This window comes from Nilaparvata lugens, chromosome 7, assembly GCF_014356525.2.
Source record: "Nilaparvata lugens isolate BPH chromosome 7, ASM1435652v1, whole genome shotgun sequence".
Classification (NCBI taxonomy): domain Eukaryota; kingdom Metazoa; phylum Arthropoda; class Insecta; order Hemiptera; family Delphacidae; genus Nilaparvata; species Nilaparvata lugens.
This window is the reverse complement of record NC_052510.1, coordinates 50,543,639-50,558,589: the sequence shown is the minus strand read 5'-3', so window position 1 is coordinate 50,558,589 and position 14,951 is coordinate 50,543,639. Positions and strand designations below refer to the sequence as shown.

General features: G+C 34.6%; 1 protein-coding gene across 2 annotated transcripts in view; it reads left to right on the top strand.

The window, feature by feature from the left end:
• The window catches only part of LOC111047143 (protein dispatched), a 48,597-nt gene extending 33,653 nt beyond the window's left edge, over nt 1–14,944 (top strand). For both annotated transcript variants that reach the window (XM_039433028.1, XM_039433027.1), the window contains exons 16-19: nt 2,000–2,292; nt 5,718–6,004; nt 7,362–7,590; nt 10,002–14,944. In XM_039433028.1, the coding sequence (XP_039288962.1) occupies nt 2,000–2,292; nt 5,718–6,004; nt 7,362–7,451 (670 nt within the window). In that variant the 3' untranslated portion in view covers nt 7,452–7,590; nt 10,002–14,944. The remainder of the gene's footprint in view (nt 1–1,999; nt 2,293–5,717; nt 6,005–7,361; nt 7,591–10,001) is intronic.
• The last annotated feature ends 7 nt before the right edge of the window (nt 14,945–14,951 follow it).

Sequence of the window (14,951 nt, the reverse complement as noted above, 5' to 3'; positions counted from 1 at the left end):
AGGAGAACTAATGCCGAACTTAATATAGAGTACGCTTCGTAAATGCAGAGACTAAGATGGTTCGGACATGTTTACAAGATGAATGAAAACAGAATGCCAAAAATAGTGCTCAAAGAGAGAAAAAGGGGCAGGAAAAGAAGAAAGGGAAAGGAAAAGAGAAGGTAACTTCTCTCGAGAAGGATAAGGGATATAGACCGAGAATACGATGGGGGACGAACATATTTGGGATGATTTAATAAGGATGGGTTATAGAAGATAAAGAAGATTGACTGAAGACAGAGATGCTTGGAGGAATGTTTTGGAGGAGACTAAAGCCCACACTGGGCTGTAAAGATCAAAAAATAAAATAATAAATGCGATCATACATTGATTGAACGATTTTAATAGTTGAACAAACTATGGAGAAAGCAACCCTAAATTAATTGAGAAACACAATTGATATGCTCCTAAAGAATGTTGGAGAAGATTGACACTACTTTACTTAACATCCAACCATACAAGAATAAATTTATTATTGAGAATTGGATAACTGCTTATTTACAGTAATGAACTTACTATCTCCCAAATTCATATTTATTTGACGGCGTAAAGTTCCAGCGTAATAATATTGCCTATTATTTGTTGATTTCCAGCTCATAATTTACAATCTTACTGAGCTGTGTGATTTTATGATCTTGTTGTTTCATTTAGTAAGTTGCAATCTTGCAATGATGAACATTTTGAATGAATTTGTAATCTTATGTAGGAATGAATTGATACATGTGGGAATGATCTGTATGAATACAATACAGTAATTATCTCAGATTCAATTGGTGCATCGTCAGTTGCATATTTTCGATTAGTTTATTATTTAGCTCATTTTTCCAATTGCAGTGTCTATCTCTTGAAAGAGTGATGATAGATTCATGGTCCCATTGTTGAAATTGTGTCATTGGTTGAAGTTAGAATACCATAGTATGAATTTTCATTAAACGAGGGCGAATCAAATGAAAACCTTAAAAGTGTTGTAAAATTCCGAGAAGTTGTAGGATTGATCCGTTAGTTGGCAGGGATGTTCGTTAAAACTCACACAATGACTACCAGGAGCATCATTTACCTTGCTATACACAATTAGCAGTGACTTCAGTTACAATATGGCCGCCTTATTATCAATATTATGCACCGCGTTAGATCGGCGATCAGTCATTCGTTTCTTGAGCAGTGAAGGTGTTCAACCAATGGACATTCATTGCAGGATGACAGTACAGTTTAGTGATTCATGTTTGTCCAGAAACAAGCATTACCATCAACCAGAAACAAAAAAAGGAATGGCGCCATAGCTCATCGCCAAAATAAAAAAATTCTGAACACAGCGATCAGCAGGAAAACTTTTGCTGACTCTCTTCTGCGATTTGAACGGAGTGATTTTGGAGCATTACATTGACAGGGAAATTACAGTAAACTTAATTCTTATTCAATTTTCTTGAAAAATCAACTTCGGCCAGCAATCAGGAGTAAATGATGAGGACTTCTCACTTCAGGTGTGTTGTTACAGCATGACAACGCCCGACCACATGCAGCCAGTCTCTCCGTTCAAACTATCCAGGATATCAAATTTGAATGCCTCATTCACCCACCTTATTCTCCAGACCTCGCCCCTAGTGACTTTCATGTGTTCGGAGAGCTTAAAGATGCAATAGTAGGCAAGCAATTCCGAAGTGATGAAGAAGTGAAAACCGCGGTGCACGAGTGGCTACAGGCACAACCAAAAAATTCTTCAAACGTGGTATCCATGAGCTTCCAATGCGGTCGAACACTTGCATAACACTTCAAAGAGACCTTGTCAAAAAATGATAAAATGTAAGTTTCACTTAGTTTTCAAAATAAATAATATATAACTCTTTTAAGGTTTTCATTTGATTCACCCTCGTACCTTATACCTTGTACAATACCCTGCTGTAACTATCAGTGAATTGTATGTAGGAATGAATTGATTGATTGATTAATTGCTTGTTGTTAGAATGTGCCCGGAGCAGAAACGCGAGCCGGCAGTGACGTACGCGCTGTCGTTGATGGCCGGACCGACCGCGATGGCTGCCCTCACCACAATGGCGGCCGGCGCGCTGATGCTGCCCTCTGCCGTGCTCGCCTACAACCAGATCGGCCTCTTCCTGGTGGTGGTGATGCTGGTGTCCTGGCTCTACTCCACCTACTTCCTCATGCCGCTGCTCTCGGTATTCGGGCCCGAGCAGGGCTACGGACAGTTCTCCTACCCCAAGTTTTGGCGCAGGGAGGGTCGCGGACCTAGGCCTAGTGAGTAAACAATCATTCAGTTCACTCAGGTTTTTCTCCCCTACCAAAATGAAGCCTAGGCCCATATTTTTTATCAAAAATAATTTTATTGATCATTTAAATTTTTCATTAGATGAAATTCTCGCTCAGTGTCCAGTGAGGCACAATTTACCCCCTATAAAAATGAAGCATTGTTTTTGAATCACATCAATAAGGGTCAAGCCACATGAAGCGTTTTTCAAGCGTTTTCAGGCGGCTGGAAGCTCTCCGATTGGCTGATTGGATTGGCGTTTGAGAATCAGCTGATGATCAGCCAATCAAAGAGCCTACTACCCTGTCGATAACTGATAGCTTCCCTTCGGTAGCTGATTGGGTTGGCTTCCGAGAATCACCTGATGAGCCTATCGAAAAGCTTCCTACTTTGCCGATTAGTCTGAAAAAAAAACACTTCGTGTGGCATGGCCCTTATTCAGTGACGTTGCTTCCTGTAAAAATGGAGTATTGTTAATAAATTACTTCAATAATTTTCCCATGTGCTGATTTCACTGCATATCTGACAAATGCTCATTCTTCCGCCAGATGTGAACTTCTTTTGACAAGATATCTTTTGACAAGCATGGGCGTTTATATTGGTCAAGTTTCCTGAAACTCAAATTTTGTATTACAATGAATGTATTTTGCAATATTGATGTCAAGCTCTCAAGAACCGAAACTTTTGAAACCACTATACCAATGAAGGCCCGTTGAAGACCTTGAGAATTAAGACCAATGAAGACCTTGACTTCTGCAAGTTTTATCAAGTTGGATCAAGTAGATGTTGAATATATTTGACTTTTGGATTCAATTTGAATCTTGAAGGTATAGTCCAACTTAAAAATGAAAAAATGAGATAAAAACAGTTGTCAGTCAATGTAGAATGTATAAAAACAACTAAATAAAAATATATCATGCAAAAAACTATGCATAAAGAAGAAAACTTTGAGATTAATTAGATTTACATAATTATACAGAGTGTTTCAGAAGTAGTGTCGAGAATTTTAGGGTATTGTACCTGGATGCTAGGAGACTACAAATGTCATATTTGAAGTGTCCAAAACTCAGCGGTTATCCTTATAGCTGCCATTTTGTTTTTTTCATTTAAAAATTTTTATCTCAAGAACGAAATGTATTGATCTGAAATTTGGCATGAATATTTATGCTATAAAGACTCAACTATAAAAAAAAAAAAAAAAAAATTTCGTAGAAATTTTTCAAAATGGCGGCCATTTTAAATTTTTGATGGCGAATATCTCGAAAACCGTCCATTTTACAGAAAATTTACAAGAGACAAAAAAGTTAGCAAATTTTTTCACGATTCCAATGATACCTAATTTATTAAGATTGGTCAAAGAATAACAGAGAAATTAATTTTTTTCGTACTGCATGCATGACCACTTTTCACCATTTAAAGATCAATATTAATTTTTTTTATAATATCATGAAAACCGTTCTTATTACAGAAATATACAAGAATAACTTTCCTCCAAATTTTATTTTACATTGAAAAATATTAATTTCACTCAAATCGGTTCACTGATACTAATGCAGCAATTGCTCAAAATGCCGTCCTTCAACTTGATTACACAGTCTGCACCTTTCAATCATGGACCGTCGAACTGCTATAAAAGCATTTTCATCATCTTGAATGGCACCTGCTGCAGCAACCACTCTTGCCACAAGGTCTTCTTCGTTTTCTACTGGCGTGCTGTAAACAAGGTCTTTCATATGGCCCCAGAAAAAAAAATCTAAAGGGTTGAGGTCAGGTGAACGTGCGGGCCACGGTACTGGTCCACCCCGCCCAATCCACCGCTGACGATAGGTCATGTTCAGAAAGTCCGTAACAACATTTCCGAAATGAGCAGGGGCACCATCATGTTGAAACCAAATATTATATCTGTTTGCAAGAGGCACATCTTCCAAAAGTTCTGGTAGTATGCCTCTTAAAAAAGTAATGTACGTGGGAGAATTCAGACGATTAGGAAGAATGTATGGTCCAATCACGCGATTACCTAAGATACCCGCCCAAACATTCAGCGAAAATCTATGCTGATAACCACGCACTTTGACCTCATGAGGATTGTCTAAGGCCCAGACGTGACTGTTGCGAGAGTTGAAGATTCCTTCTCTTGTAAAGCTGGACTCATCGGTAAATAACACATTTTCTAGAAAATTTGGTTGGATAATGTCTTGCTGAAGAAACCAACGGGCACAGTTTACTCTTGGCTCATAGTCGCGTTCAACCAATGAGTGAACTTTTTGAAAGCGGAAGGGGTGAAGTCTTTCCTTGTTTAGTACACGCCACACAGAAGAAGCACTTGCTTTGCAACTGCTCTCGTACTCGTTCTAGGATTGAAATCGAATTTCTGCAATACTTCCTCTTCAAAAGCAACATTTCGAACTGCTCGAGGCCTACCAGCAATTACCCTGTTCCGTTCAAATGAACCAACTTCTCTCAGCCGATTGTGAGTTCTTGTGAACACCTTGTCGGAAGGGAGACGGCGGTTTGGAAATGCAGCTGCATACATTCTTCTTGCTTCGGTCGCATTGCCAAGAGCTGCTCCATACATGAAGTGAATATCGGTGTACTCCAGCGAACTAAATTCCATTACAATAATTAAATATTTGTGTAGAAGCAACGTAAGAAAATATTGAAACTGGAAATTTAAGATAGAAATAAGACCTTGGAATCGTGAAAAAATTTGCTAACTTTTTTGTCTCTTGTAAATTTTCTGTAAAATGGACGGTTTTCGAGATATTCGCCATCAAAAATTTAAAATGGCCGCCATTTTGAAAAATTTCAACGAAATTTTTTTTTTTATTTTTTATAGTTGAGTCTTTATAGCATAAATATTCATGCCAAATTTCAGATCAATACAACATTTCGTTCTTGAGATAAAAATTTTTAAGTGAAAAAAACAAAATGGCAGCTATAAGGATAACCGCTGAGTTTTGGACACTTCAAATATGACATTTGTAGTCTCCTAGTATCCAGGTACAATACCCTAAAATTCTCGACACTACTTCTGAAACACCCTGTATAATTTTAATGTCATGAAAACTTCAAGTGTTCAAAACTACCCATTCAACTGAAATGTTCAAAAACATAAATTCGAGTAAACTAGACCAATGTAAACGCAGCTTTAATAAAAAAGTAGGGGAATATAGGAATACTGTTTGAGTAACTTTTTTATTATTCCTGCTTTGCCCTCTTAGTCCAAGCAATAAATGTTCAAAAAAGGGAAAATCTTGGAAGAAAATTTTTTACCAAGCAGTTCTGTTTAGGGTAGTAATGAGGTAAACATATCAAAAGTCCCCACCCCTACCCACTGTGCTAAGGTGGTTGGGGTGGTTCAAAGGTACCATTTTTTGGTCTCTCGCATATAAATCGTTTGTGTAAATTTGTGCAGGAGGCGGTGGCCTAGATCGCAGCAACAAGACAATCTACACGAACGTGTTGTCCGAGTCAACACTGTCCTCGTCTTCGACCATGTGTGCGCTGCATATGCTGGGAGGCGTCGAGGCGCACGAGTTGGACGCGTTCACGCGGCAGACGCGGCTGCGGTCGGGGTCAGCGTCCGGGTCGGTGTCGGCGTCCGGGTCGAAACGCATCCGACGATCGGGAAGCTTCTGTCAGGGGTCGGCGGCGACGCTCACGCAGCGGACGCCTAGGAAGGTGTCTTTGCCCGCTGATCAGGTAGGCATTGGTTCCTGAAAACACATTGAGCTCTAACATCTAGTGATAACTCTAGTCATTGCCCTCCGATCAGGTAGGCATTGTCATCAATATGGTCTTAGACCAGGGTTTTCCATAAATTAAGCATTGTTTTCCTTGAGGGATTAGTTATTAACATCAGTGATAATGGATCAAAAGTGTGTGGCATTATTGTGTATCTTTCAAAAGCGTTTTATTTAGTTAATCTAGAAATATTATTGAAAAACTTTGGTTTCATGGTTTTGGTGGTGCAGTGGTTAGAGTCTTATTTTGAGGACAGACTTCAGAAGGTCTCATCACACTATACTGTTAAACTATTCCAACTGGTTGAAAGCAAGTAGTGGAGTACCTCAGGGTTCTGTCCTTGGTCATCTCATTTTTTTCGTCAAATGAAAGACTAGAAAATTGTCAAAACCACAGATTCTATTAAAAGTAGAAAGACTGATTTCGGTTGTTACACCATTATCAATCTCTGGTAAGCTAAAACTAAATACAAAAGCAGCCGAATTTATACTCCTTTTTTATATACATTAATGATTTGATCTCATGGCTCGAGCCAGCTCATTGTGTATTATATTATGCAAACGATGAAGTATTTTGTTGAAGGACAATAGCCAATTCATTCAATAGCCAATTTGCAACTGCAAAGTAAGGTAACACTCTACAGATTGGATCAATGGTTAGCTGCCAATATATTGACATTGAATTATAATAAAGACCTCATTTAGGTCAACATGAGCGGTTGAATTGAGAGTTAGGAGCTGTGCCATAAAGTCTGTTGAGGACCATCCCCCCAATGGTCCATGTCGCAAAATTCCCCCTCTCAAAATTCTCAAAATTTGGTATTCATTTAGGTACTTAAAAAACTGTATATTGAAAAATCCCCCCATTTCCCCTAGTTTTTTCCAAAAATCCCCCCCAAAATTCAGCCTCATGTCGCAACTTGCGACATCAAAACATGCTGTGGGCACCCCTGTTTGAGGATATAAAAGTACTAGGAATAGTAATAGACACTGAGCAGAGAGGTCATTGATTATAGCTTCCAACAATGTTTCATTCTCATTATACATTTAAACTTTATGAGATTTGGTTGTTTCATGTACAATGGAATCATAAGTTTATGATTATGTCGTATATATTATATTTGTATTTATTATTTATCAATACAATGGAGATTGTGGTTATCAGCTAAGCTACCTACGAGACTCCCCACTGTTCAAGCTGTACGGTAATGATAATATTAATTTTGTTTTTAATTGTATAGCCTATTATATTTATTGTCTTTAATATTGTATTTAATTTTATATGCAATTGTGTGAGTTTTTGTTTTGTTTTGCAGTCTCCTTCGGCGGTGTCAGCCACAACAATAATCCATGACGATGACTGTGAAATCATGGTGCTGCCGCTGCCGGGAAGCCACGCCTCCTAGGTGTTGCAGGGTGGGGGTGGCCACTGCTCTGGTGGGGAAGGGGGTGGTCACTGCTCGCAGCTCACTGTCAACTGTTGAAAGCCATTCATTACGCTTATTGGCTGCCTTCTTGATAGACGTGTGCCCGCTCATATTTCAGGTAATTCAATTGACATTGACATCAGTAGTTGAATAGTTTTAATTTCAATCTTAAAACAGGAATATCACTAAAATAATAGGCTTATTAATAGAAACTGGACGTTTGTCAAATGAATAAATAAATTTGATTTGAAATATGACACGATATTTAAAAAAAAAAGTTGAGAACATTGTTAGAAAAAATATCATGATGAGAGTTGATAGTAGAGAACAATACATTCTGTACCGTTCTATAATCGCATCATCTTCTTCCTTTCAATTCGATGACAACCTATAAATTGCTGTTAAACTCTCTTGTTGGATATATTTTCATTGAAACTCAGAAATCTAGGAATTTTATTCTAATGAGATAATATTGTTGAAACGAATTATTTTCAATTTCCGATAATTTTAATATTTCAGTTCGTTTCAATAATATCATCAAAGACTTTCTCTATCTATCATTAATACTACTACTTAGTAGATTCAGCTGCTGTTGAAAATAGGCTATTGTTAGTCTCAGCAAAAACAAGTACTTCCCTTTCAATTTGATTAACTCTTCATGTTAGCGTATGAAGCGTGTTGTTTGTTCAATATTCTCTAAAGAGACGTGTACAGACTTGAACGCCACGAACACAAGCATTCCGCTTTTCATCACCTGATCACAGAATAGTATACAAAATGGAAAGTCGGCTAGTATCCTGTCGCAAAAATCCGCCATCTTGGAAGAAAGTTCAGCATTGTAATAGTATTAATGGGGAGTTCGGATCACTTTACTGATCCGGGTCAATCGGTCTCGTTCACTGCCGCGAGCCAATCAAAAGACGCGGATAGTGGTAATTGTAATTTCTTACAAGATGGCGAAGTCACGTGACGTGGTCTTGGTGCACTCAAGTAATGGCGACATGTAAAAAGCATTGTTGAATAGACTTAGAACGTTCTAAGTCTATTCAATTATGGAAAAGTTCCACAACATCAACATTAACACTACAAACTTAATTAAAAAGCATTGGTTGGATAGGCGTTTGATTGATACTTTCCATTCTGTATGTATTTTGTGACCTGATGCTATTTTTAACAATGGAACCACATCCATGATTTTTGAAATAGTTCAGGCCGGTTTATTATATAATTGATCGAAGCGAAGCCGAGGTCTTAGTTTCGACTCGATCAGCTTTTGTTTGTTTGTTTGTACCGCAGTTACAGTCGCAGTTATTGTCCTATTTGGATGGAATTTGGTATGCAAGCTCTTTGAAACAAGGCGCAGAAACGTATGTGTAACGATTTTTGATAAGACCTCCGGTTTTTTGTAATTTAAAAAACCGCAGACCAACCTCCACCCTGAAAGTTACTTTTTTGCCTTCAGTGTCAACAGCCCATGGTTACCAAGAGAGCTGGAGCGTTGTATCTCACATTGTGGGACCCACGTTCAAATCTCGTTCCGACCAGATTTTTTTTGCAGATGATACTAATGTTTTATCTTATTCTAATAATATATCATTATAAAATAAATTATTATGATTGGATAGAATAAATAGATTGAATCATCTTATTATTAAATTGATTTATCAAATTAATTGGATAAATTATAAAAAAAAACTTTATTGTATTGGAGTCCAATACTGCAGTTGTAGAAAAAATTTGTGATTCCAGCGATAAAGTCGAGTTTTATGCTCCCAATACATAAATAACTATTATTGTCTATGTTACAGATAAGTCAACTATTTTAGTTGTAGACAATATTTAAAATCATAAATATTTCTTTAATCTGCAACTTCTTTTATTCATAACTATCAGTTATTATTTTAGTTATTTTTTAACTGAATTTTCAGTTTATCAGGTACAATAATTATTTTATTGTATGCATTTTTTGTGCATTTTTGTGTCGCTCTACATTGTCAAGTCTTTTGTTTTCCTTTTGGTATGAGATCGGAAACCGATTTGTGAGCATTAAAATTCTGCATAGGCATAACAAGCCATAACATTGAATCCAATTTTCATGAAAAACATCATTAGCAACCTCCTGTCATTGTCACCAACAAACCCATATCTTATTTAGATTCATTTTCCGTCTCACCATCGTCTGTGAGACGATTCATCGTCTAAATTGCCTACTGCATATTCCATTTTTCCGTCAGTTGACCGTTAGAAAAGTTGTAATATATGTTAATATAGTAAATATGGAGACGATATAAAGGTACCTCCTTGATAGGTCCGGTGTTCCTGGAAACAGTGTCTCTCGCACTTTCAATGGAGAAAATAATAGATGACATGGCTAAATCTTCACAATAATAATGTACTCACTGTACTGGCCCTTCTCATTAGATTGAAAGTTGTATTCATGAGCGAGGTCTACTGTTCGTAGAACTAGTAGTTATATATTTTTTGCACTCAAAGCCAAAAATTATGTTGTTGTTTTTTACATTTTTGCAGACCGAGTGGCGAAATGATAAAGACATCATATCAATGAAGATCAGCCAACACTACAGCTTCTGAGATTCCAGCTGGGATTTCATTTGTACTGAATTCATCAGGATTAATTACTGAGTTGATTTGTACTGGAACCGTCACATCAATCACATAAAAGTGATTTGATTTCCGATATACCGACCGAATATCTGCATCCATCAAAAATAACCACATGATACTTCCATCTTTGAATCATTTCCACTGATAGATAGCCTAAGTGATATTGTAAATTTTATACAGAAAATATTTTTTGTAATAAGCTTTCTAGGTACAGTCATGCTTCGGTGTTCTAGAACACTATGTTCTTGTGCGGTATTTAAATAGTATTACTGTTGAGAATTTAGAGGTAGGCCTATGTTTTATGGTACTGAAAAATCGTATTGTCTAACCTTTCCAATGATATCGATGTTCTCGCTGTACAATTTGAAGTATCAGAGGCAACCTCATGCCTTGAGAGAGGTTGTTATCCTTCGAACTCTTATGATCGTTGGGAATAATTGTTGATCGAAAGTTAGTGGTCTCTTTTTCAGTATGTAAAAATATGTGTATTGTGACAAGTAGTTGATAGTTATACCATTCCAAGATCATACATACATAAAGTATATCAATGTATTTTTCTCTAATAGATTCATTTGCTATCTGAAGATTTTTTCTGTTAGCACAAGATTGAAAAATCAATCCCAATTGAAAGAATAAGACGTTGATGTTGTCAATATTACTATATTTCTTCAAAATCAATTCAATTAACAAAACAGGGAGAAATACCCCAAATAAAAATGTCGAATGATATTCTCGAAAATTGTGAGATTATTCTCAATATACTTTTTGAGAGAGGTAATAAATGGAGATTATAAGAGTTTGGAATGCATCTTTCAAAACTTCAAAATAGATTTAACATGATTTGATACTGTAATTGGGTCACATTTTAAAGAAATCTGAACGAAAATTAATGAAAGTTTCAAAAATTATAGGGAACTATTTTTATGCGAATCATTTTTTATATTTTTCCAGCAATAGTGTATTTTCGAGTTTATCATAAGCTTCTTAATATTTGCTCAATATCAGAGATGTTAATTTTGTAAAAAAGATTGTTTATAATGGAATATAAAATCTAACAGTGCTTCATTTTCATTAAGGAAATTATAATTTCATTTCAGATTGATTAAATATTCAAATGATGAAGCTTCAAATATAAGACATTTTCTGATAAAAGGTCATAATCTAATAATTCAAATTAGGCCTGATATGAAAATGTCCTCTTAGAAAATATAAATCATAATCAATGCAATTTGCAACAATTAATCTAATTATCTATCTTGTTTGTCCTTATATTATTAATACAATAATGATCCTATTTGATTCTACAGAAATAACATGAATTTATAAATGGAAAAAATAATAATTAATAGCATAATAGGCCTAATTTACTTGTAAACTACTTGATAATTTTACTTTTATAGAGTTGGTTTTCTTTTAGATAGGTAATTGATTCATGCTTTCATTCATTTGTACTTATCTTTGCTCACCTTCTTTTAGTGCGTTTAGGAATTTCTCACGGAGAAAAAACAGTCTATTATCGAGTTGAAATAACTGAAATCCATTAAATATGTGTCCACAATATTATTGCTCTCGTTCAATATGAACGATAATCTTGTAAATATGTTGTAAGGTTTCAATCAATATTTTGGAGACGATCGTGATCGTCATGAACAATGTAATCATTTCTCTTGTGATTTTGTAACAAGACTTAGATCAGTGTTTGCTCAGATTTTATTTAGAATGATCTAGATGAAGCTGTTTTCATGAAATTTTATACAGGCTTAAATGAAATTTATCGATCAAAATCAATGAATAGATGAAAAATAGTTTGTTATTTTATAGATATGGGAAATATAAGTATATTATGAATATATAAAATAATTACAGTAACATGAAATGTGATGTTAAATAAATCGTTCTTTAGGTGTATAAAAAGACAATATATTTGGATATAAATGGAATTTTATCAATATATTTCTGTTAATCCTAAATCTACTTGAAGAAAATATTTGTGATAGTGAATAGATTTTTATATATCATCTCTGTAAGTAATATGAATGAGTAGAATGTTTGATGTCCTAGAAAAATATGTCTATATATAGACATAATACTATGCTATTCTAGAGAAAATGATAAATAGCAATCATACAACATATTGGAAAATCATCAATTGAAAAAGTTTGTCTCCCTTTTTTTAAGTAATTTCATAATGATGTCATTGACTCTGACTATATTTTTTGGAAGTGACATTATTATGAATTCATTACCGTGTGTAATTGAGCATTTAAAAATAACCTATTATTTTTAGATTATTGAAACATGATCTCACATTCGATTATGATCGATTATCGACATTAAAATAAGGCATGTCAAATTTTATGTGTTCGCAACTTACAGCAGACTTTGAAGTATCTAATTTTATTCCAACTTATTCCTCAAGACTTACTGATTATATGTACAGTAAATTTACAAATTAAAAAGTATTTACTTTATTTGTAGCTTACTTCATTTAAAGCTTCGAAAACAGATTTTCTAAAGTTATGAAAATTATTTGATCTGCCATAGGCCTATTTTCCTACAAAGTTATTTAATTATTGAACTATTTGCATAATGTCCGAACTTCTTAAGATTGTGCAGAAGACTTATATAGTCTACGGATGAAATGAGTTTTTGTCAAAATAATTTAAATAGTCACTATGTTGTATTAAGTTAATTCGATTTATGCATTTTCAAGTTTGTGCTATGAAGTAAGAAAGTTTGAACTATGATGTAAGAAATACTGAAATGTTGCAATGGCTCTAATTTAACCATAGAGAGAAAAAACATAGGTACAGACATGCATTGTATGTATGGTAGGGAACTGTATTGTATGTTACCAACTTTCATTTGTTTCTATCTGACTTGACTAACTCGTACTATTGTATGCTAAATTTTTGTGTACCGTGTGCTGATCACTATCTGAACTAGGTTTCCAATGTTGATCAATCATTCTATGTTGACTGTATTCAAATATGCTGAATCCATGTAATGGAAGTGATACTGAACTTCAATCGATCGCACAAAACAATGTATACTACTCAACTTCTAAGACTCCGATTTTTCAAACATAACTGTTGCTTATAGATTTTCTAACCATACGTTTACATTAAGTACATTTTCCCCTCATAGACAAAATTCATTCTAATCAGAAATGAAAGATCATACATTCTGAATAACAGAAAATGTGTGTACTTTGTAGATAGGAAATGAAGAAAGTAGAGTAGCCTTAAGCTTACAAGAATGAGATGTAGTTCATCGTCGATGTCATCATCATCATCGCCTTCTCACTCGTCACTGTCATCTTCACCCCTCCCTCCATCTTTATCATCAGCGGCTCGAGCTCTTGAAGTTTTTCCCCACATGAGGTTCGGCGCGATACGGGAGGTATTGTGGGGATAAAGACACACACATCGATTTTTGTTCGTACGATATTTTGTCGTCCTTATGAATTCTATCAGATTGAATAGAATTTGACAAACATCATCTGTTTAATCTAATAGAATTTATAAGGAAGGCAAAATAACTTACGAACAAAAATCGATGTGTGTGTGCGGGGCTTTACTATTTAGGTGTGAAATAATTTATATCAATTGAAAAACATTTAGGCTGCTGTTATTGATCTGATGAATTAGGAATATAACGAGTATGAGATTTGTTAGAAACTATAACATTCATGCTAGTTCGTTTTGATGAAGTTTGGTAATGAGTATTATGCGTTGGTATATTGTTCAATATTTAGGAAGGAAAAAATCGATTGAATGTTTTTTAGAATGTTAAAAGTTGGAAAACACGTTTCTTGTTAGAAGAGGTCAATTATTATTATTATTGGTAGTTGACTGTCATTTTTGAATGTTTATTTAATTGTTATTAATTGAAAATTAGGACCTTCATTGAACGTGAAAGACGACTTGAAATTATCAATTTTGTTTTATATGTCTATCTTTATTCTATGATGCTCATTTCACACCTCACTACAAACTTATATGACTGTCTTCATTGGTGTTCCAAGGACCTAAAAGATTGTAGTATAGCCTATAGAAGTTTGAGAAGTGTTTTAGCTATTGTGATTTTTTATTACTTTTCATTTTGTTTTAACTTGTAAATACTTTCATTTTTATTTATATTTTATTAAAGAAATCTAGTCAGAGTATAAGTGCCAAGGTGTATTTTATATTATGGCAGTGGAAAGTCAATACAATATACGGTTAAAATAATAAATTACGGTAGCGGTACCCAACTGAAACTTTTATTGAAGGTTGGAGCTAACTTCAGGTGTGCTGTATTATGATTGTAATCTCATAAGATAGAATGAGACCTAACATACATAAATATAATGAGTCGATGGTCGAGTAAAGGGAAGTTTATGGACAGCAGTATTATGAATCATATAATTTGAGCTTGAATTTAGAAACATCTATGTTTAAAATAAGATTGTCAGTAAAATCCAGGTGGATTCTTGTGCTGTTTTCATTCATAAATAGATGACCTACATATTTATGACATTGATATTTAAATCGTATTTTCGATGCTCAGAAGAAAATATGATTTCAATGATACTAAGCATAGCGAAAAAATGAAGAAGCATTGAGGAAGAATAATATTTAATTTAGATTTGTTGAGTTATAAATCAAAGTTAAATTTGTCATTGATAGTGAAATCTAGAATTAATGTATCAGTATTTATGTATCCTTTCAGTATTGTATTTCTGTCCTCATGCCTGTGATGTTATTAATGGAATCTAGTATGTAAGCAAATTGCATTAAACGTCGATGTAAATGTAATAAATGTTGAAAATTGTCTGTGTAGAAAATTATATGAATTTTATTGAACTTGTGA